Source organism: Populus nigra, chromosome 9 (genome assembly GCF_951802175.1).
Source record: "Populus nigra chromosome 9, ddPopNigr1.1, whole genome shotgun sequence".
NCBI lineage: Eukaryota > Viridiplantae > Streptophyta > Magnoliopsida > Malpighiales > Salicaceae > Populus > Populus nigra.
In genome coordinates, this window is record NC_084860.1 from 15537779 (window position 1) to 15560448 (window position 22670).

At 32.9% G+C, this 22670-nt stretch overlaps 4 protein-coding genes across 6 annotated transcripts; 3 read left to right on the forward strand and 1 right to left on the reverse strand.

Moving 5' to 3' along the window:
• Nucleotides 1–1257: 1257 nt before the first annotated feature.
• On the reverse strand, nt 1258–4216 carry LOC133702687 (probable serine/threonine-protein kinase PBL23). The gene is made up of 5 exons (XM_062127014.1): nt 4093–4216; nt 2775–2956; nt 2490–2679; nt 1698–2089; nt 1258–1509 (listed from the first exon to the last, which is right to left on the reverse strand). The coding sequence occupies exons 1-5, from the start codon at nt 4214–4216 to the stop codon at nt 1258–1260; spliced, it is 1140 nt and encodes a 379-aa protein (XP_061982998.1).
• A 6063-nt stretch (nt 4217–10279) lies between these two features.
• On the forward strand, nt 10280–12385 carry LOC133702953 (uncharacterized). Its single transcript, XM_062127300.1, has 2 exons — nt 10280–10577; nt 11875–12385. Exons 1-2 carry the CDS (start codon nt 10367–10369, stop codon nt 12156–12158), a joined length of 495 nt encoding a protein of 164 aa, XP_061983284.1. The 5' UTR covers nt 10280–10366; the 3' UTR covers nt 12159–12385.
• Nucleotides 12386–13988: 1603 nt separating this feature from the next.
• LOC133702684 (F-box protein CPR1-like) lies at nt 13989–16100 on the forward strand. 3 transcript variants are annotated; one of them, XM_062127008.1, is made up of 3 exons: nt 13989–15308; nt 15527–15624; nt 15775–16100. In XM_062127008.1, exons 1-2 carry the CDS (start codon nt 14077–14079, stop codon nt 15594–15596), a joined length of 1302 nt encoding a protein of 433 aa, XP_061982992.1. In that variant the 5' UTR covers nt 13989–14076; the 3' UTR covers nt 15597–15624; nt 15775–16100. The 3 variants fall into 3 exon arrangements, with proteins under 3 accessions (XP_061982992.1, XP_061982991.1, XP_061982994.1); XM_062127007.1 differs by having other exon boundaries at nt 15527–15572; XM_062127010.1 differs by lacking the exon at nt 15527–15624.
• Nucleotides 16101–18320: 2220 nt separating this feature from the next.
• On the forward strand, nt 18321–22423 carry LOC133702846 (probable folate-biopterin transporter 4). Its single transcript, XM_062127167.1, has 7 exons — nt 18321–18478; nt 19178–19305; nt 19586–19807; nt 20170–20631; nt 20952–21149; nt 21229–21366; nt 21740–22423. Exons 1-7 carry the CDS (start codon nt 18398–18400, stop codon nt 21999–22001), a joined length of 1491 nt encoding a protein of 496 aa, XP_061983151.1. The 5' UTR covers nt 18321–18397; the 3' UTR covers nt 22002–22423.
• Nucleotides 22424–22670: the final 247 nt, after the last annotated feature.

Genomic DNA, 22670 nt, shown 5'->3' on the forward strand with positions numbered 1-22670 from the left:
CACTTTTATTTTTTTATGGTTGCCAAATATTTGTCTTTGTGCATGATAGTATTTTAATGTTATTATTATTTTTTGTTTTGGAATTAAGGCTTGGGAAGTTTTATATTTACAGATATGCCATTTAACGGTGGTGTATGGAGAATATGGTGGTCTAGCAATGCAGTGGATACTTATCTTATTTCTTATTCTTTTGGGAAAAATCACAGTTTGTTCCAAAGTTATTAGATTCAAATTATATTTGTTTTTGCATTAAAAAAATAATTTTAAAAATTTTTGAATTTTTTTAAAATATTTTTTTATTTGAATTGTTTTGAGGTATTGATATAAAAAAAATTAATTTTTTTAATGTATTTTCAAACAATAAATACTTTAAAAAACAACCAATACTCTTATCTACAATAATATTTCACTATGCTGTACTATTTGGTTTATTAGGTCAAGAGAGGTAAATAGAAACATTAATTGACTTAGGACAATTTAAAATAATTTTATTTTAATATTATATTTTAAAAAAATTATAATGATATTTAAAAAACTTAAAATTAAACTATTAAATCTCAATTAAATTTTAAAAAAAATTTAATGTATTTTCAGAAAAGCAACCATACCATTATCTAAAACAATACTTCATTATGCTATACAACTTGGTTTAAGATTTAGATCATGAATTGAGTTAAACATAAATATTAGTTGACTCAAAATAATTTAAAATAACTTCATTTTAATATTTTTTTTAAAAAATATAATGATATCATTTTAAAAAAACTTAAAATTAAATTATGTTTTGATTAAATTTCAATTTGAGGCATCAAATTATCTAAATTCAACCTATGAGATATTAGTCTAATATTAGTATTTGAAGAGAGAATTATAATTAGTGGAGGTAGATTGTGTTTTGCATGAAATAATTTTGAAAGTTGACCTAATCGTAAGTGGATTATATCTTGAAGATCGATTAATTTTACAAAGGATATGTTATGAGAAATGTTTTTTTTTGGGGGTCTAAATATTAAAAAAAAAAAAAAACTTCAAACAATCAGCCGACAAGTCGGGCTTTGTACTGAGTTAAACCTTGAACTGGGTTTGATAACAGGAGAAAACGAAAACACCTGACAAAATTTAGAAAACTACAAAACCAACAAAATCTGGCAGGAAACCAAAACTAAGGGGTGGAAGAAATAGAAGTAATTAAATGGAAACTGAAATTTGAGTAATGGTAAAAGGCGTGCTTGATAGACCCATGAAACCATTTTGATCTCAATCACTATCAGGAGAAGGTGTCTTGATATGGTCATCGTCCACTGCCCTCTCTTCAGGAGCATCATTTACTGCTAAAAATTTAAGTGCTGTTACAACATCAGCCATTAAGGGCCTTGTAAGAGCTTCCTCTTGGAGACACATGGCTGCAACCGCAAATGCTTGATACAGACCTCTTAAGGGATAGTTTCCTTTCAGCAAGGGGTCTGCAATTAATGCAAGCTTTTTTTTATCTTTAAATAATGGTGTTGCCTGCAAAGAGAAATGTAGTCAATATAGGGCTTAAGTTGTTCGGTTCTAGCAGTCGGATGCTTGTCGTTAAGTGTTTCAGGATCAGGAAAACTATGATGGAAAGTTATGCCAGTAATCTATGCCATTTTCGATGAAATTTCGTCAGAGGAAGTATTTATCATTGGAGAACAAAAAGTTTCTGCACATACCCAGGAAACTAAATTCTTTTCTCCGGCTGGTCTTGAACTGTCGATGACTCGTCTTCCAGTGATCATCTCCAAAAACACGACTCCAAAGCTGTAAACATCGGATTTCGCTGTCAACTGTCCTGTCAATGCATATTCAGGTGCACAGTAGCCATAAGTTCCCATCACCCTGGTGGATACATGTGTCTTGTCCCCGGTCGGTCCAAGCTTTGCCAGCCCGAAATCTGAGAGCTTTGGGTTGAAATTCTCATCTAATAACACGTTTGATGCTTTGAAGTCACGGTATATTACTGGAGGATCTGCTGATTCATGCAAGTATTCAAGGCCTCTTGCAGCCCCTTCTGCTATTTTAATCCTAGTATTCCAATCCAATGGATTTTTATCTGGGGTTAAATCTGAAAGAAAAATCCAGCTGTAGTGTAAACTAGCAAGAAACAGGAACCTAATCTCTGACAATGATGGAAATGCTGCACCACAGGAACCAAATCTGTTCCAACCTGTGATCATTTATGCAATGAAATCTATCCTGTATGGAAAAAGAGCAGCATGTCCGAATGAAGTTGCTATTTTAATTCTAGTATTCCAATCCAATGGATTTTTATCTGGGGTTACTCTGAAAGAAAAATCCAGCTGAGTAGTGTAAACTAGCAAGAAACAGGAACCTAATCTCTGACAACGATGGAAATGCTACACTACAGGAACCGAATCTGTTCCAACCTGTGATCATTTATGCAATGAAATCTATCCTGTATGAAAAAAGAGCAGCATGCCCGAGTGAAGTTGCATCATACATACCAAGAAGGTGATCCTCAAGGGAGCCGTTAACCATGAACTCATATACTAAAATCCTCTGGTCACCATCAGCACAATATCCAACCATGTTGACAAGGTTAGGGTGGTGAAGAAGACTTAACATCAAAACCTCTACAAGAAATTCTCTGTTTCCTTGAAATCCATTCCTGTCTAGTTGCTTAACAGCGACAACCTAAATTGAAATAAAAACAACATCAGAGCTTCTTTTTTTGGCTTGGAAGTTAAAAACAATAGAAGACATTTAACATCATACAGCAAGAGTAGTACTTGGTTCGTTTTTGCAATCAGCCCTTTGTATACCCTCCCAAAACCGCCTTCGCCTATCAGGTTTTCATTGTTGAAGTTCGTGGTTGCAGTAGCTAACTCTCGGCATGTGAAAATATCAGCAGATATATTGCCCTTTCCAATTTTCTTGATTTCTTCAGTTATGAACCTTTTTCTGCTGCTATCTGTGGAGAAATTATGCTCAATTTAATTAGACTCTTTGAAGTTCTGTTCAAAATATAAATGTCTTGTAACTAACTTATCATAAGTTGGACAGTTAAGCAAAATGTCCTGATTTGCTAATGCCAAAAGATTATATGAACCATAGTTGTTAAACATAGCCCAACTCGGTGACTCTAGGTTGTCTTGAAAAATTCATGACATAGAGCATGACCTACACTGGTTTCAAGTTGAATTCAAAAAGAAAATGCAATGGTGAAACATGTTTGACCTGACTGGATCGGCCCATGATTTTATTGACCCAACCAAACTCAATCCGAACCCTTAAGTCAAGCAAGCAAAATGTTTGACTTGCTAATGCCAAAAGATTATCAGGACATAATTGGCAAACCCGGCCTAGCTTGGCAAATTAACTTGAAAAACTGGTGACGCGAAGCCTAATTCAGGACATGTTTGAAGTTGAACAAAAAAAAAAATTGACCCTGTCAAACATAATTGACTCGGCCAGATGACTTGTGACTCGGTTAACTTGATCAAGTTCAATCCAAACGTGGCTAGATTAACTCTAAGAAAATATTTTCTTCTAAAAATAACAATTTAAAATATCGATTCTGGATAATTCAATTATTTAGTTTCCTGAATTTTTTTCTAGTTAGTCGCCAGAGATTGATAGTGTGAATATAAATTGGTAAAAAAATATTAAAAAACTTATAACATCTTTGCTAGTGTCTTCAATAAATGAAAATTACTTTCCAAAGAAACTAAAGGGGACTATTTTATCAAGGAAACATTGCTGATGAATTTAAAATATGGGAACACAGCAATTTGGCAAAGAAAAACACAGTATGAATGCAGTGTCGCCATGCATGGAACTTGGCATGCCATTTTCAATTTGTCATTTTAGTCTCCTGTGAAAGAAAAATGTGATTTTTACTACTGGGACAGGCTATATGATCAGGAGCACAACACAAAGCACATAAGAACACCATCCAATGGGGATGAACTGCGCCTGTGTACATATGGATTGACAGCAATCAGATCTAGGCTGTGGGATAGACAAATTACCAGTCTTCTAAATTATGATGAAGAATTCATGGTTTCTTGAACTCTAAGAATCGATCATTAGACCAAAACAGCTTACCTGTCTTGAATGAAATGTTAGCATACGAGGCTAAAGTCTCGGCATCACGGTATTCCTTGATGCTTTTTTTCAATGCCTTTCTCCCTAATCTTTCCTCTGACATGCAGCATTTAAACCAACCCATCTGGCCTCCCAGCCAGCATAAAAACCTGAAAGGAATTCTTAGAAAGATAGTCGGCACAGGGCGCTGTTGATATCGATCTCAAAATCCAAGCATGAATGCACAAGAAAATACACTTTTGGTCTATCATTTATATCAAAGCCCTTCGAGATAGGAAAAGGAAAAAACTTGGTCAAATTTTTACTAATTCTTACGAAAAGACTGGCCATATTTTTTGCATAATAACCTATCTTATTAGCAAAATGGGCGTTTTGACATGCTTTTCTTTGACTATACCTCTGTTTGAATGTCAAATTTCCTCCAATGTTAGGAGTGCTAGAAGGGATTGTGAGCTATTTTTTCTCGGAGTTTTACTATGGCAAACCATCATGATTTTGCCTGTTCACTAAAATCCTCTCGAATTTACTGCTTTTTAAGGCATTGGTGGCCTAAATGGATACACTTATACTGTATACGGATTCTGTATGTTTAACATAATGCAATGCAATGCAATATAATGTGATCAAATGTTTAATACAATAAAAAATGTAATTGAATGAAATGGGATCTTTGATTGTAACTTCTTCTTCTTCTTCTTCTTTAAGAAAAGTTGTTCCATGCTATGTTGTGTGCCAGATTAATTTTGTTTTCTTAATATAAAAAAATATTCAGGTTCTGTTTATGCATTTTTAAGAGGTAAATTTTTTTTACTATTTGGATCACAGACTTAACTAGATTCAACATGTTGATTTTATTTAATTATATATAAAAAATAATAATACTAAATCGATATAATTTTTATAAAAAAGTAATCATGATGATCTACCCATAAAGAATGTTGGTCAAAAAAAAATTCATGAAACTCAATTCTCAGACAACCTAATGTTGAATGATAAAATTAAATAAATAAAAAAAATGACAAAAAAAAGTAACCTAAGTTAATGTGCCAAACCCATGAATCAGGTTGTGAGGCTAGGCAACCCTATAGAAAACAAATAAAAAAATAATGTCAAATTCTTAACAATCCAGATGTGGAAGGACATAATAAAAAAAAATCAATTAACAAAAAAGACAAAAAAACTCATAATAAAAAAAATCAATTAACAAAAAAGACAAAAAAAACTCAACAAACTTAGACAAATTCATCAAACCTTGCGAGCTAGATCATGCAAATGAGATAGCCTAATAAAAGGTAAAACAAGAAAAATTTTGAAGCTCAATTCTCAAACCAACCAAATATTAAAGAATAAAAAAAAACTCAATCTTAAAATATAACCCAAAAAAAGACATGAGTGAACACCCACGATCTAAGTCATGAGATCGGGATGACCCCATAAAAAATAAAAGAGAAGAAAATGATAGGTCCTAATTTTTAAAAACCAAAGTCAAAGGATAAAATTGAAAATGAAAATTAGTGTAAAACAATATCTAAAAAAAACCAATGTTAACTAGAGCTAACTTTTTAAACATGTGACCTAGGTCATAAGGTTGAAGTCACCTTATAGAAAAAAAAATATCATGAAACTCAATTCCCAACCAATCTAATGTTGAAGGATGAAATTGAAAAAAAAAATCAAGTTTAAAAAAGTATCTTGAGCAAAAAATAGCAACAAAAAAAGGATCAAATTTGATATAAAAACAAAATGACATGATGTTTTTTTAATTCTGTTTGGACCAGTATAAGACTCGAGGAGAGGAGAGAGAGAAAAGTGTGGGGAAGGGAAAAATTTCACTAACACCCAATTATCATTTCTCAACTGACACATATTGTCCTATCTGACAAAACTTGATGCACTGTTTCAAATGCAACTGTGGATGGTTGTGTTTGGCAACCAGAGAAAGCCACATGTGCCACTTTAACATAAAGCTTCCTCCATATGTTGGCATGTGAGATCCACAGGCTAGCCAAGTTAACCTGCTCATCCTGGCTCACTATATTTATTTTAGTTTAAATTTTGGTCTCTTAACACTTAATTATTTTACATTAATATAATTTTATTAGATTTGCCAAATTGAGCATCAATTTAGTGCTAGATTTTTCCTTTATATTACAAAAACCTCATATCTAGGTAGCCAAAAAAGGCTAAATATTTGTTTGTACTTCAAATATGATCCTCAAAGCTCTAATTTTTTTAAATCAATGAAATAGAATTTTATTTTGCCAAACCAAATATCAATCGACTGACTAAGTGATAAAATATTCCTCTAACACCGCACAATCCCCATACATAAGCATAAAAAATAAATTATCAAAACCAATCTCAAATTAACACAATGTTAAAGGAACAAATAGAAAGAAAAAAATTGAGTAACAAAAAAAAATCAAAGACAAAAAAAGAGAAATGAGAAATCACTGTATGAATCCACAATGATTTATATCACAAGCTATATTGTTGTGTTGATATCCTTTAGGTTTTTGTTAATGGAGGTCTTTATAAAGTTTCAATTTAGTCCTAATAATTCTTGAAAAATGAAATTTTGACATTGTAGTTATATTTTATTTACAAATTAGTCCTTATTTGAAAATTACTTTGGTCCTTGTGTTTTCTAAACAAAACATTTTGATCCCTGAGATTTTTTTTCTAATATAGACTTTTTAGCTTGAATTCTACTTCATCTACACCCTAAATATACAAGAGTCTCTTATTACCTATCACATTTTCATTTTATTAATATAAATATAAAAGATATTTGTCTCTCATTAATATTTTTATCAAAGATATTAGTCCTTTATTAATATTTGTGTAAGAGATATTTATCTATCATTAATATTACTGGGTGAAATGACTTTCTAGCCTCTCACTCAAGCAAAATAACAAGGTTTATGAGATATAAATATCCCCTGAATCATCAAAATAAATGACTCATAATTTTTTCCATTCTTAAAATATATACATAACATCATTTTCTTACAAAACATTTATTTCATACCAAAACAAGAACAAACAACTTTATTATTATGATTTAATTTTGTGTGTGTATTTATTACTCTTTATACAAGAATATTGATTTAAACATTTAATTACTATTTTGTAAGTATTAGGATTTCCACATCAAGCCATCACAATTTTTTAGCTATGAAAAATGAATCAAATAGAAAAAACACTTGATTAAACCCATAATCTATCAACCAAAAATCTTTATTCCTAGGCACTCCCCGTATACAGATACGATGATGATGATGATGATAGTGTACGTATTTGTCAAGAAAAACTTGCAATTCTATATTTGAAATATTCTTTTTGAGAAAAAAAATACAAATCGGGGAATTAATATGAGAATTTTTTCTATATACTTAAATAATTAAAGTCTTTATTTAGTGTGCTTTATAATGTGTTTTTTTTCCCTGTGCTTTCGTTTTTTTAAAAAAAATTCATATCTATTTTTAATTATATCCAGTTTTTATTGATAAAACCAACCTTTTATTTTGTTAATTTAAGGAATTACTAATTTAGGTTATTAAAAGAAATCATTTTTATCATTCTTGTATCTTTGGGACAATTAATTGAAAGTATCCAATTGTTTGTGACAATGGTTGTAAGCGGTTCTGGAAGATTTGCAAGACTCAAATAAATATTTCAAACAATTGGAAGTATTATCTCTCTACCTGTTCATTAAAGAACCTCTTTCAAGTATGTTCAAGATACATCATGTAATAAATGCTGTCAATATATTTACATGTTTATAAGATTAATTATAATAATTCAACTATATGGTAGGAAACTAGTTGGTTTAGTATAATTAAACTACATCATTGGCCCGCGCTTTGTTACGAGTTAAATCAAATTTTTTTAATAAAAAAAAATCCAACCATTGCTCGCATTTTTCTAGTAGAAAAAAAAATTAAATCCTGTAGGAGTTAACTTGATATAATTCAATCGACTTGATAAGTTCAAAAATAATTTAGACGATTGGTAAAAATATAGTTTAACTCAAAAACTTCAAAATGATATTTTTTTAAATATTGCGACAATGATATATTGGATCAACTTGGATGAACATGAGTTAATCTGTCAAATTCATGGCTCAGATTATGAGACCATGATAACACAATATAAAACTAATCAAAACAAATTTTGAAGCTCAATTCCTAATCAATTCAATATTGAATGATGAAATTGAAAAAAAAAATTAAAAAGAAAAAAAAGCAACCCAAGTTAACCTTCTAAACTTACGACCCAGGTCTTAAGAACAAGACAATCTCATAGAAAGTAAATCAAAATAAATTATGAAATTTAATTATCAATCAATCCAATGTTGAAGGATGAAATAGAAAAAATCAATTAAAGAAAGACACAAATAAAATGATCAGAGTCAATCCTAGTTAACTTACCAAATCTACGACCCAAGTTTTAGAATCAAGATAATCTCATAAAAATAAACTAGTAAAACAACTTGAATTAACCTTTCAAACTCGCGATTCAGGTCATAAGATTGAGATAACTCCTTAAAAAATAAATAGAAATAAATTATAAAACTCAATTTTCAATCAACCAATTATTGAAGAATGAAAATGGAAAAAACTCAATCTAAAAAAAATAAAAAAATAAAATGACTTGAATCTACCTGAGTTAACCTGAAAAACTTGTAACTTAGGTTATGAGATCACGATAACCTCATAAAAAGCAAATTGAAACAAATCATAAACTCCAATTCTTAATCAACCTGATATTGAAATATGAAATTAAAAATAATACCAATCAAAATAAAGAAAAAACTTGAGTCAATTAAGTTAACTTGTTAAACTCACGATATAGATTATGAGATTGAGATAATTATATAGAAAACAAATCACAACAAATCATGAAATTTAATATTCAATAAAAAAGACATTTAAATAGGCTAGAAAACTTAACTCTTCTAAGAAACAACTAGAAATCTAAAAGCATAAAGGAATAAAGATAAATCTAAATTAAATCATAAAATCTAGAAAATCTAGAAAAAATAATAAAATTGACTCCAACAAAAACTTTCAGACGTAATTCTCGGAGATCTAATTGTATAATAAGAGAAAAAGTGACTTCCTATAAAAAATTGCTTTTATAATTTTTTAAACTCGATGTGACCTAGTCGTCTTGACCCGTCCAAAGACATTCAAGCCGATCGAAAAAAGAAATTAATGATGAAATTGAAAAAAAATATGAGACTGACATAAAGAAAACCTTATGACCCAACATTTTGCCTAACCCAAGTTTAAAATTAAATCATGTGGGAGTTGTTATAACATGACGCACTCAACTTGACAAATCCAAAGGCATCCTGACTAACCAATAAAAATAGTTTAAGGACAAGATTGAGTAGAAAAAATGAAATCGATATGAAAAAACCTCTCAAACCAATTCCTTGCTTAACTCATATTTAAAATTAAATTATATAGGAGGTCCTAACATAATCTGATTAACTTTGTTAGTCCAAAGACAATTCAAATAATAGTTAATTTTTTTTCAAGGATGAAATTAAAAAAAAATCAAAATAAAAAAAGAGGTTGAATTAAAAAAAAGAAAAAAAATAAAGAAAAGAGGAAGCTTCATAATGATTCCCAAGTTTTAACTACAGAAGTAAGAGGGAATCACTATAAAAATATAATTTAGTCAAGGTTATACAATACTGCGAAGAATGGGTCAATAACAACCCAACAACATCTCATTTATAAAATTGAGTTTTTCATATTATTTTAATTTCATTTTCCGAAGTTTTTTCACCTTTTTCATAATTATAATATATTGTTTATATGTTCTTACCCATGAAAAAGGTCATTGTTGTAATACTCAGCAAATCTATAAGAAGATGATGCACTTTTAAAATTTATTAAGAGTTGCTAATGCATTCACAATAATAATATATAAAGGGGAAGATTCGCATTTTAGTCCCTGAAGTGTAAAACGTTACATTTTAACATACAATTCTAACATCCATGAAATATCTATCAAGTTGTGCAAAGCATGGAGATTTCACAAACCAACTCTTTGTGGTGTATAAATTAATTTAATTCCAATTCTTAAGTTTTACTGCTAATATTTTATTTAAATTATAAAACAATTGAAATAAAAAGAAAGAAAGAATATATGATGAAAATATTTAAATCCAGTGACCGACAGACAAAAGTAGAGGGAGGAGCTTTGACTAAGCAAACCAAGAAAGCCATTCAATGCCCCACCTGTAGTAAAAATAACTATGTATGTAAAAATTGCTGGTCTTTGGACATTTGGGAATTTCAGAAAACAAGCCATGGATTCACAACTGAGAAAGCTGGTAGCGGGTCTTTTTCTACTGTCAGCAATCTTTGTCTCTGGTGTCAAAGCTTGGACAGGTGAAATACACGGAAGAGTTGTTTGTGATGTTTGTGGTGATTCTTCCATCGGACCTGAAGATCATGTTTTAGAAGGTCCCTCCCTCACTCTCTAACTTGGATTTAGTTTAATTTTTGAAATGGGCTTTTGTTTTTTGTTTCTTGATGTGTGAAAGTTTAATTCTTTCATGGGTTTTTTAGGGGATGAGTGATGACTTAATGGATTGGTGATTATAGTGATGGTTTTGTGCTAAAAATTGTTCCTTTTTTGATCATTTGATGTTTATTTATTTATTTATTGCGAGTTCACGTCCACCAGTTAACTAAATCTCGATTTCGAAGCAGTTGGGGTTGGTGGAGATGTATCCATTTTGTTCTTTCTTTTCTGTTTCAGGTCCATATAGCTTGTTTATTAGTGTAATTGGATGCGATTGGTTCTGTTTGTGAGTGTTATTGGACAAAGTTGATTCAGATTGTTACTGGGGAATGATGAAAATATGTTTTTTTTTTTTTCATTTTGGTTAGAAATATATTGTTGTATTGCTGTGATCTCGAGTCACTTTGCTCTCTCTTTGTGCATTAGCTACATCATTAGTGTGGTTATGGTTTGGCCAGATGTTTTTGCAACGTAAGGTAGTGTTATCTACACTCTAAGACCGTGTTTTGGGAGGTTATGCTCTTTGTAGTTTCTATGTGATAATGATATCTGCAATTGATTAATCTGTTGTCAAATAGCTATTAGGGGTTTGTGGGTAACCTGTGCATTTCTTAATATTGACACCTAAATTATGGAGTTTTCTAAATATTGTTCCCTTTCACCCCTCTGCAGTTGCTGGTTTGTCTGTGTTTGTTGATGTAACGATACTAAGTTGCTTCATTTTATTCTTGGACTGTAAAATGCTAATCCATGAACTGTTTTCTCTTTGATTTTGAGGAAAATGTGCTTCTGCCATGTAGGGGCATTAAGCAACACCCCAATATCTTTTTGGTATGCACTGCAGGTGGATGGCATTCTTTCACTGTCAACTTTTATTATCATCACTGTTGTTGTTTAGGGATATTAATTTAAATTCTCTTGCCTGTTATGTGTACCTTGAAACATGCTTTTAAACCAGGGCATATTCATACCCTTTGAATTTCCTGGAAACTTCATTCTTAAGGTGGGCTGTACCTTGGGTACCTTCAAACACTCAAAAAGCAATTTAAGGTTCCTGGAATCCCAGGGTGACTTCACTTCATTTGATGTTGCCAAGGGCTACAGCAGATGACTTTTTTGACTGCCATCTTTGACAAAACTTAAAATTTATGAAGCAATGATGGTTAATTTTGTTGGTCGTATTTAATTAAATTGAATAAGATGTAAAATGGGGTGATTTTGTATGCCTTGATGCAGGCGCTGAAGTAGCTGTCCTTTGCATAACGAAGTCCGGGGAAGTTCTAAACTACCAGGCCTTCACAAATGATAAGGGGATTTACACTGTGGCAGAGACCATGTCAGAGAGTGACCGTTGGGATGCATGCCTCGCGCGACCTATCAGCAGTTTCCATGAGCACTGCACCCAACTTGGAGAAACTAGCACAGGGGTGAAGTTCAGTTATAGTCGTCCATCTGGATTTTCTCACAGAGTCAAACCTTTTGTCTATAGCCCTGCCAATGTGCCAACATACTGCATCTAGATGTTAGTTATCTTGTATATTCACAAGTTTTGAGCTTGTTATATCTAGAAGAAAAATAGAAAAACAGATTAGTTTGTTCTAAATTCCATGGTGCATCTATGCAAGGACTTAGATAATAGGCCAGTGCTACTGCTGCATTCAGAAGGTTTATAAAGCCAAACTCTAATTATGTTTGTACTAGGTTTTGATCACTGTTGCACTGTAATATGCATCCCCTATTCTGGCTTGCTTGAGTTTCTTCATTATCATGAATAGCATCTAATGCTGGAATGGGTTTTGCTAAACGCAGCAAACGATTTCATGACTGTGTAGCTCTCAACTGTCGTCCAATCAACCTCCGACATCTCATAGAACATGACCACCCCGATGGTTAAATCAAGGTGCTCCAACACTAGTCATGATTACACTTGTTAAATCACTCTCGTTAAATCCGATCTGACCTGACTGGTCAGGTTGCTAGAAAATCTGGTTTGATCCAGATTGAAGTTGAACTGGAGTTAAATCTAGTTGACCTGGTTTGACATGAACTAGTTGACTTGTAAAAGAAAAGGATTTGAACCCTAACAAAACAACCCTTCATTCCCTCCATTTCCCCTTCGCCGTCCATCAATGAGAAGCCAAAGGAAAACAGTCTTCATGAGCAGAAACCCAGAAAGTAGTAAAACAGCGGAATCAAAATGTTTAGTTTGATAATGGACATCTTATCAAGATTGCCGTCTAGTCAGCCCCTTGTCAACTGTAAGTTAGTATGCAAGACCCTTATTTTGCCAAAATCCATATGGCAAGATCATCCACTACCTTCTTGATTCAAGATGATTTTTCACTAGAAAACAACTATTATTATCGACTTGGATAGTTGTAAATACATCGCAGAACTTTGATGTTCATACCCATGGGATTTCCTGTAACTCCTTTCTTAGACACGCCATATTCTGGCTAAAGCAATGCATCGCAAAACTTTGATGATCTGATCTAGAAAAGGATTAAAAACAATTGTCTATTAAGATGCAGAATGTGAGAGAAGATCTAGGAGCATAAATGAGAGTAGAACTTCAACAAGAAACTAAGATGTATTTGGCTTAAACAAGTTACATTTTCCTACCCCTCCTCCACCTAATAGTTTAAGACCTTTTTCTTCACTTCCTTGTCCTTCTAATTCAAGATCTTAGAAGTTTCAATTATGATACATAGTTTTTTTATGATTTATTGTGATTATTAAATCAGATTTAACAAGTTAACTTTGAAATCTTTTAACTTAATTTTTTATTTAATTTAAATTTAAAATTAATTTACATAAAAGTTGCATTTATATAATTTAATTGACTTGACATGTTCAAAAGCAACTCAGGTTACTGGTAAAAGCATAATTTGATTTTAAAAAAATAAATTCAAAATAATATTTTTTTTAATATTAAGATGGTAATGTATTGGATCGTTTGGGCTTTGTGTCTTAACTCACAAAACTTGTGACCTAAATTGTGAACTCTAATGAAGATAATGAAGATTAAAATTGAAAGAAAAGTTTCAAAAAGTAAAATAAAAAGAAGACTTTTAAAAAAAGAGGTGCTTCATATAACAGTGATGCACCATGACATTTCTAATTTCTTTTAGCAAAGAGAGTAATTCTTCCATATCACTTAATTTTTGGTAACCAAATGGATTTGGGCTTGTTATTAGGCCTAAAAACATGGAAAATCACTAATGCAAAAGATATGGGACCAATTGTTGACAGCAAATCACTAATACGTGAAGCCCAGCCCACATAATAAAGAATATTGGATCTATAAAGCCCACAGCACTCCCCCCCTACGAATACGTGCGCGCCGCGCATATATCTGTGTGTGTGTGTTCTCTGTTCTTGCCAGCCAAACCCTAGCAGTAGCAGCAAAACAAACCCTCAATCACTCCACCTCCATCAATGAGAAAGCTAAAGAAAACAGCCTCCGTGGGTTCGAAAAGAAGGAGAACAGCAAAACCACCAGGAAGTAGTAGTAGTAGCAGCACAGAACAATCCAAATGTTTAGTGGCTGAGCTGCCCAATGCTTTGATAATAGACATCCTATCAAGATTGCCCATCAGGCCCCTACTCAACTGTAAGTCTGTCTGCAAAACTTGGCTTCATTTAATGTCAGACCCTTCTTTTGTCAGGCTCCATCTGGAAAGATCACCCACTACTCTCTTGATTCAGAAGACACCCTTTGAACGTAAAGAAAGTACAGAGATGTTACTTGTTGAGATAGTTGAAGAAGACATCAGTAAACCTTTTTATATTGAAATCATCAGGTTGTTTCCCACCAAAAACTTTCCTGATACTGATGTTAGAATTTTAAATTCTTGCAATGGGTTGCTTTGCTTGTATGAAGATTCTGGAGACAAATCTGATATGATGGTTCATGTTTGTAATCCAGTGTTAGGGGAGTACATAGATATCCCAGTAGTTAATACTGACAAAAAATTTGAACATCACCTTGCTTTTGGATTCAGTTCGGTGAGTAATCAATACAAAGTGCTACAGACATTTTATCTTGAGAAAGACTTAACTGCTGCTCCATGTCTGGCAGAAATATACACGGTGGGTACTGGACAATGGAGAAGCATTGGAAATGCTTCTTGCAGACTTCAATCTCTGGACGCCAATGCTTTTTTGCATGATTCAATTCATTGGATTGAATATAGATCTAACAGTATCGGGTTTGTTTCTGCCTTTGATTTTGTGTTGGAGCAGTTTAAGCTGGTGGCCTTACCTCCTGCTTCTCAAATACATGATGGCATGGGGAGGGGCTATCCTTCATCTGTCGGAGTTATAAAAGGTTGCCTATTCATGACTAATGGTGTGTGTATTGAAAATGAGAAATTTGAGATATGGGTCATGGAAGAGTATGGCATCAAGGAGTCTTGGACCAAAAAGTTTGTGCTTTCAAACTTAGAAGTAGAGAATTATGTCTCTTACCAGCCCTTATATTTCTTGAGCTCTGGGGAAATCTTGATATGTGAAGATGATGAAAGTATCGGCGTTTATGTCCCAAAATTGGAGAGAATTCATGAGGCAAAATTCTATAAGGGAAAAGACTGCTTTCTTGTGACCGCCCACAACCCGAGTTTTGTGTCACTCCAAGATATTGCGAAAGGAGAAGAACTTACGGTGTTAAGGTAATAATAAGTAACAATAAGTGATCTAGACATGGTACTGGTCCCATCTTCTTGTCTCTTATAACCTCCATTGTAAATGATATGTTGAGGCACTGCAAACAAGTTTTGATGGTTCTTATGTGACTTTCTGCATATCTTGCATTACTCATTGCCATAATCGAAATGAGATTTAAAGCTCATCAAACTATTCTGATTAACTATGACAATGTGCATTGCAGGAAATCTTTAAACAGCGCAGCAGCAGCCATTTCTGACAATCAAAATGTTCGTGTGGATAGTTGCCCTTAGTTGAGTAATGTAGTTTTGCATAACATAGGTGGGCTTAGCATGTCTACATGTTGTAGCAGTCGTGCACCTTTCTCAAATCATCTCCTCAAAGTTCTATCCATGATGGAATGTCTTTTTTTACTGCCATCATTTGCTTTCTTGAATTGCAAACTAAAGACCATGAAACATTTCTGAGCAGGACCTAGCCGGGCTGATTGATATTTTGCAGGCACAGCTTCTCCGGAAAACGGGTAATGGGAAAACAGTTAATGGGGGCGTGCTAATTTTGGTTTCTTGAAGCGGGATAAAGTATGAGTAGGAACTGTAAGATGCATTGCTAGTGATCAAGAACTATAAGATGTCTTAATTAAATTAAGGTTAGTTTTTGGTTTATAGCCAGCTAGTGATCAAGAACTATAAGATGCATTGCTTTTGATATGACTGTCGATTGAGCCATGCTCCTCGGGTCTATCCCGAATTCTGTATTTTATGCATCTGAATTAATTTGTCCGACTTTGACAATGATATCATGTGTTTACTATGGCAGGAACTAGATATATTATCCAGCTAAATATCTGTTGGTTTCTCGTATCCTTTTCAAGGACAATAGAGATGCCAATTGATTAACAACTTTTATCGTCTATTGAACTATAACTACAGAATTTAAAAGGTGTAATAGTCTTGAAAAATTCTTAGGTAGACATAGTTTGCCATGTCAATCAAAACTAGACAAGTAAACAAGACACAATGACATCCTTTGACAGAGTGTGTGTGTGTGTTGAGAATTATAAATCTTTTTAATGGCTTCTGATTTCCTTTTCTATTTCAAGCATAGCAATATGCCAGTTAAGTTGGATTGATTAATGTTGACAAAATTAGGAATTCCTAAAGAATTGAAGATTATTGTGTATACCAAATTCAAACAAACTGACATTCTTATTTAATATAACAAGTGGAGTTCTCTCTTTATTCAGCAAAGTCAGAAGTAAATCAAGAAACCTACGGCCCGCAAGAGCTAAACTATTAGCTGGTCCCCGGCGTGGCTACGATCCTTGCTTAACTGGAGTAAGAATTTCACGGGAGGAATGATTTGTTCAAAAGATTTCCCTTCATAAACTTAATTGATGCACCTTGGTTATGAGACCACAAAATGAGTAGTTTTCCTGTCTATTTCTTACAACTGACAACACGAGAACTAGAGTCATGTTCTATATCCCAGCAAGAAAACTACTGCGACAGCTTTTGGGTCTATTGACTTAACAGTTCATGTCTGAAAAAAACAAGCTAAAACTCTAATTTTGGATGAATCTTGCAGGAATGATGTTTTCTGATTTTGAACCGCAGTTTGAAACACAACCTTTTCAGGTGTGATCGGGGAGTTTTTAATTTTTTTTAAATGAATTTTGTATTGATATTAAAAATAATTTTTAAAAAATAAAAAAAATTATTTTAATATATTTTTAAATAAAAAATACTTTGAATTTTCATTGCAATTACATTCCTAAATAGGTATGTGTATAGACAAACAGGTGTACGAGACTCGAATTTGAAAAATTATAATTTTTGTTGAAGTTTTTTAAAAGTAACTCAAATTTCTGTTGGAAGAATTAGAGATTTTGTTTTGCAAAATTATAATTTTTTTTTTTTATCAATTTGTAACCTGTTAAAACATAAATAACACCTCTATTTTTCATAATATTGTGGTGATCATGCCAAAATTAAAACATTAATAAAGGTGCAATATTAAATAAGCTAATCAAACTTGAAGAAGGAAAACAGAGCAAGTGTCCACACTTATATATATATATATATATATATATATATATATATAGAGAGAGAGAGAGAGAGAGAGAGAGGGGGGGGGGTCAAAATAAATTGGTGAGTTTATTTTTGAATTGGATAATTTTGATTTATTGATATTAAAAATAAAAAAAATTATTTAAACAAGGCAATAATTATTTGAAATTATTTTAAATATATTTTTTTCTTTGTAATATAATTAAATAATATTTTTTATTTTTAACATTAATAATTCAAAACAAACTAAAAAAAATTAAAACTAAATTTTTTTTTTTAAAAAAAAATACAGCACAACCGTAAAACAAACATTATTATACGTTGCGTAGCATGCTTTCTTTGACTGTGACAATAACATATTTGACAGTCACAATCGTGGGTCCCGAAAGCTGACGTGTCAAGATTTGGTAAGTGTATTGGACGTGTTCGTCGCCAGAAACGCAGGTCCCTTTACATCAACCGTATCTTCTAAAATGACGAAAAGCCCTGTTTTATTAGAGTTGTATTATTAGAGTAAATCATAACTTAGTCTTTTTAGTTTTTCAAAATAAATCAAATAGTCCCCATGATTCTAAACATAATAAATTAATCCCTTAGCCGTAGTGATCATGTTTAAATTAATTTATTTTTTGTTCCAAAAAGTCCTTTTCTTGTTAATCTTTCCATATCATTTATTGGTTTTTAATTTTTCTATTTAAAAAAATAAATTTAAAAAGACTATGAAATGGGTGAAAAATAATCAAATTACAAATAAATTTAAAATCAATTAATTATTCTTAAGACTAGGGAGACTATTAGTGATTAATTAATTATTCTTAAGACTAGGGAGATTATTTAATTTTTTTTATAAGACTATAGGGACTGATATATAATTTACTCAGCAAGAACTAAAGGGCATTAAAGTCAATAGGAAAAACGTTAAAATATACCGTTGAAAGCCGAAACAGAGGGAGAGAAGGTATAAAACGAAGAAAGTGAAGACTTGATGAGAATTAAAGAGATTTGTTTTTTTTGGGGTTCGAAAGATGATAGAATGGGTAAAGCAGCTGAACAAGGCATTTGGGGCTTCATTTGTATGGCTTCTTTGCTTGATTTACTTCACTCAGGTTTCATTTTCTCTCTTTTTGCCCACTTTGATTTGATGATCTTTCTCTTTTTGCCTGCTTTGATGATTGTTGGATCAAATTTGATGAGCTCTATAGGAAGTTGATCTGTTGGGTTTTTTGTGAAATCGGTTGTTTTATTTTTTGATAAAAAGAAAGAGGAGATGTCAGAGTTTGTAACTTTGTTGTTTTTGGTTTCTGGGTTTTTGTGGGTTTGTTGATTTTTGAATATTCTAGGGGTTTCGGAAATCCAGATGGAACTGATGTTCTTAAGAAATTTCTTGTCCTATTTTATTTTTTGAGAATGTTGTAGCTTGCATGGAATTTTGAAGTTAGCCTTTTTTGCTTTTAAGAGCAACTTTCTCCTGGTTTTTGCTCTTAAAGAAAAGAAAACATAAATTAAGGTAATGGGAATTTGGCTCTTAGGTTTGTGCCTCTTGCATGTGAAGGGTTTTTTTTTTTGGAAGAAAAATAAGTACTTCTAACATGTTGCTTAAAATTTCTAAATTGTCCATAGGCTTTCTATACCAATTGGATGATCTACTCTTGCATAATATGTGGTGTTCTATTAAAATGTTAGGACCTAGTTCCTCTGGGGTCTTGTTAGGATTTTGCAAGTAATCTTCAAGTTGATGATGTTTTTATTATTGAACAATTTGATGTCCAACTTAACAACGGTGTTTCTATAACATGTGAGTGTAGGGTTTTAGATCCTTTGTATGGACAGCAGTTTCCTATCAGCTAAAAGACAATCTTAAGCTGTCACCATCAGCCTCACAATTCGTGTCTTCAATAGCATTTTTCCCGTGGAGCATAAAGCCATTATACGGGTATGTTTCTTTATTCTGTGCAATTTCTTGATAGGCCTATGGAGCAACTTAAAGAATGAAGGCAGATAAGAAAATTTTTGGTGTTGAAATGCTCGTGTTTATAGTGAAAATCCATAGTAGCATGTGAAACCCAAAACAGGGATTGTATATGCATTACAAATTACAATGTAGTACTTATTTGGCATTTTCTTTACTGATGGAAATTGAAGAATAGTGTCCTTTTTGTTATACATAATTTTTGTGTATGTTTTTGGAAACTTAACTTGCATCCTGCTTGCAGAATTTTGTCTGATTGCATCCCGATAAAAGGAAGGAAAAGGATACCATACCTAGTAATTGCAACTCTTCTCTCTCTAGTTCCCTGGCCTATGCTAGGCATAGATTCCAACTTGAGGAGTTCCCAATGGCATCTCACAGTCCTCTTGACAGTGCATAACCTGGGCTCTGCCATGGCAGATGTTGTGGTTGATGCAATGATTGCTGAGGCAGTAAGATCTGAGAGGTTTGTGCGTGCTGTCTTTTAAAGCAAATCTAAGCACATTTTCACTAATTTGGTATTTGAGTCTTTCATCATTTTTAGGTACACACAATTTAGCTACAAACGCTCTTAGTATTTTGTTGGTTGACAAAGCAAGAAGCAATTGGCATGCAACCTAGCTATCTATTTCGTGTTAACTTGGGATTTTATTATAAAAAATGTGGATGAGTGGGAGGCTTTCCCTGTCAATTATTATATGGGCATACCTTTCCATATGCCCAAGAAATCTGGATGGTCTCCCATTATGTTGTTGGATTGTTCTCTCAAATAGGCAATTTAGTTCATTTTTTTTTAGAATGTGAAAGCTTACCTGTACCATTGAACAGGGCATCATTTGCTGGAGATCTGCAGTCCATATCTTGGTTGTCAATGGCAGTGGGTGGAATTTGGGGCAGTTTGTTAGGAGGATATGCATTGACCAACTTACAAATAGACAAGATTTTCCTCCTTTTTTCTGTACTGCCAGCCATACAGTTATTATCATGTGGTTTGGTTGGGGAGATTTCTGCAGACAGTAAAGTTTCTCATGAGTCTGCCAATTCAAGCAACTCCCATCCAGTGAATGGGAATGGTAATATTTTGGACCAAGATAATATCTTGCTGAAGAAGTCCAGTGCAAGTGCTACAAGAAGAAAGAGGAGCCAAAAGAATAGCAACAAGAGGGCAAGTATGAGAACTAAATCCCTGATACCTGAGAAGGGCAATTCCTTAATATCACATTGGTTCCACTCTCTGAAAACAGCTACTTACAGTTTGTTACGTGCTTTTAGGCAGCCAATCATTTTGAGGTAACTACCAAAACCTTTTATAATAGTCAGTTGAATATTCTGTAGAATTTGAAGTTCATGTGTATGTATGCTCCTCCTCTAGATTTAGCATTGTTAGCCACCCAAAGAGATGATTGTTTTCACTTTGATATTAAATATATGATTGTCAATGATCCAGAATAGACCACAAAATGAATGCTTGATTTATTTGTATTTTGCCAGATTTTTTCCCCACCTATTTTAGGTGTATATGCTGCTTAATATACCTGCCCTGGTATCAATTTAGTTTATTCTTCTAATCTATTTGATTTTGGGTTTTACTTTGGTCTTTGGAAGACCAGACCAATGGCTTGGTTTTTCCTAGCACAGATTACTGTTCCAAACCTCTCAACAGTGATGTTCTATTACCAGACAGAGGTCTTGAACTTGGATGCATCCTTTTTGGGGACTGCACGTGTTGTTGGATGGTTAGGCCTCATGCTAGGAACCTTCACTTACAATCGCTACTTAAAAACCATGAAACTACGGAAGATTCTCTTGTGAGTGCTTAACAACGCTGAATATATTTTTCAAGAAACATGTTTCTTCTACTTAATGTGCTTAATGTTGCTTATGCAGGTGGGCTCATGTTGGGCTGTCTTTGTTGACCCTCCTAGATGTAATTTTAGTTTCTCGATTGAATCTTGCCTATGGAGTTTCAGATAAGATCATGGTTGTCTTCGGATCTGCCCTTTCCGATGCTGTTAATCAATTCAAGTACGTTAATTTTCTCTGAAGTTTCTAGCTTTTCTATTAATTTATTTTGAAGTTAATACCTGTATCCCCCTCAAAACAAAGAAAAAGGAGACTTGATTTTGGATTCCAGATCCAGAAATCACATGCAAGCTCTCATAAGGAAAGAAGAAAATCATATGCATGATGTTCATGAATGTATGGATGAGCTCACTCACACACATACACGCTCTCGTGCACCCGTATATCACTCCTCACATAACCTATCTGTCCATAAATCTTTAAATGCACCCTGATGAAATTGTTTTCTCACTCCTCACATAACCTATCTGTCCATAAATCTTTAAATGCACCCCCGACCAAATTGTTTTCTCACATTTCTGGTCTGTCTCTGCAGGTTAATGCCATTCCTTATATTATCTGGACAGTTATGTCCGCCAGGAATTGAAGGAACACTATTTGCCCTATTTATGTCTATAAACAACTTGGGTTCCACACTGGGATCTTTTGTGGGTGCAGGGTTGGCCTCAGTTTTGAACCTCTCCTCGGGGTCTTTTGACAACCTTGGTTTGGGCATTGCTATCCAAGTCCTGTGCACTTTCATTCCAATTGCTTTTCTGTTTTTGATACCAAAAGAAGCCACAGGGATATCTGCATAGGTAGGGATAATTCATTTTCCCAATACAAGAAGTTATTCACTTAGTAACGGCAAAATGAGCAGAAACATTGCTACCGAATTTATTTTGTCACTGTCAAGTAGTAGCTGGGATATACGAAATGCACTCTTGAGGATTGAAAGAAATAGGTGCCTTTGATTTATAGTTCTCAAATTAACCTTTGGTTTTGATGATGATACACTGATGTACAAGGTTTGCAGAACAATTTTGATCAGTTCAATCAGAAATACAGAAATTATTACTGGTGCAGTGTTTATGGAAAGCAAGGGCCAGGTTGCTATACTGCCTTCGGGTAGCGTTGATGTTTAGTGATTGTCTTGAGATAGAAAAGATAAAAATAGAAACTATAGAACGAACATGTTTTTCTGTCGGTTTGGAAAGTAAATTCGCTTTAAAATTGTGTCTTTCATGTTTTTTTTTTATTTTCTGTATTTATTTATTCTGTCAAATGCAATCTTAGATCTGAATTTTGAGGTATTATCAACACTCTGCAAGAAACATGGTGGGAAACAAATGGCTGACATGGTGATCAATGTTGATTATTGAATAAGAAACATAGTTATATGTTCTTACCTTCTTCTTTTTTTCGCATTAAATGGTTAATATAGTTGGAAGCTAATTTAAATTTTTCTGATGTACTAGATTCATACG

Coding starts and splice junctions, on each gene's coding strand:
- LOC133702687 (XM_062127014.1), bottom strand. CDS start 4,216: ATGGGTTGGTTTAAATGCTGCATGTCAGAGGAAAGATTAGGGAGAAAG. Junction 2,680..2,774: donor TGATTGCAAAAACGAACCAA/GTACTACTCTTG, acceptor ATTTCAATTTAG/GTTGTCGCTGTTAAGCAACT. Junction 1,510..1,697: donor AAAAGAATTTAGTTTCCTGG/GTATGTGCAGAA, acceptor TTCTCTTTGCAG/GCAACACCATTATTTAAAGA.
- LOC133702953 (XM_062127300.1), top strand. CDS start 10,367: ATGTATGTAAAAATTGCTGGTCTTTGGACATTTGGGAATTTCAGAAAA. Junction 10,578..11,874: donor TGAAGATCATGTTTTAGAAG/GTCCCTCCCTCA, acceptor GCCTTGATGCAG/GCGCTGAAGTAGCTGTCCTT.
- LOC133702684 (XM_062127007.1), top strand. CDS start 14,077: ATGAGAAAGCTAAAGAAAACAGCCTCCGTGGGTTCGAAAAGAAGGAGA. Junction 15,309..15,526: donor GAAGAACTTACGGTGTTAAG/GTAATAATAAGT, acceptor TGTGCATTGCAG/GAAATCTTTAAACAGCGCAG. Junction 15,573..15,774: donor CCATTTCTGACAATCAAAAT/GTTCGTGTGGAT, acceptor ATTTCTGAGCAG/GACCTAGCCGGGCTGATTGA.
- LOC133702846 (XM_062127167.1), top strand. CDS start 18,398: ATGATAGAATGGGTAAAGCAGCTGAACAAGGCATTTGGGGCTTCATTT. Junction 18,479..19,177: donor GCTTGATTTACTTCACTCAG/GTTTCATTTTCT, acceptor ATGTGAGTGTAG/GGTTTTAGATCCTTTGTATG. Junction 21,150..21,228: donor AAACTACGGAAGATTCTCTT/GTGAGTGCTTAA, acceptor TTGCTTATGCAG/GTGGGCTCATGTTGGGCTGT.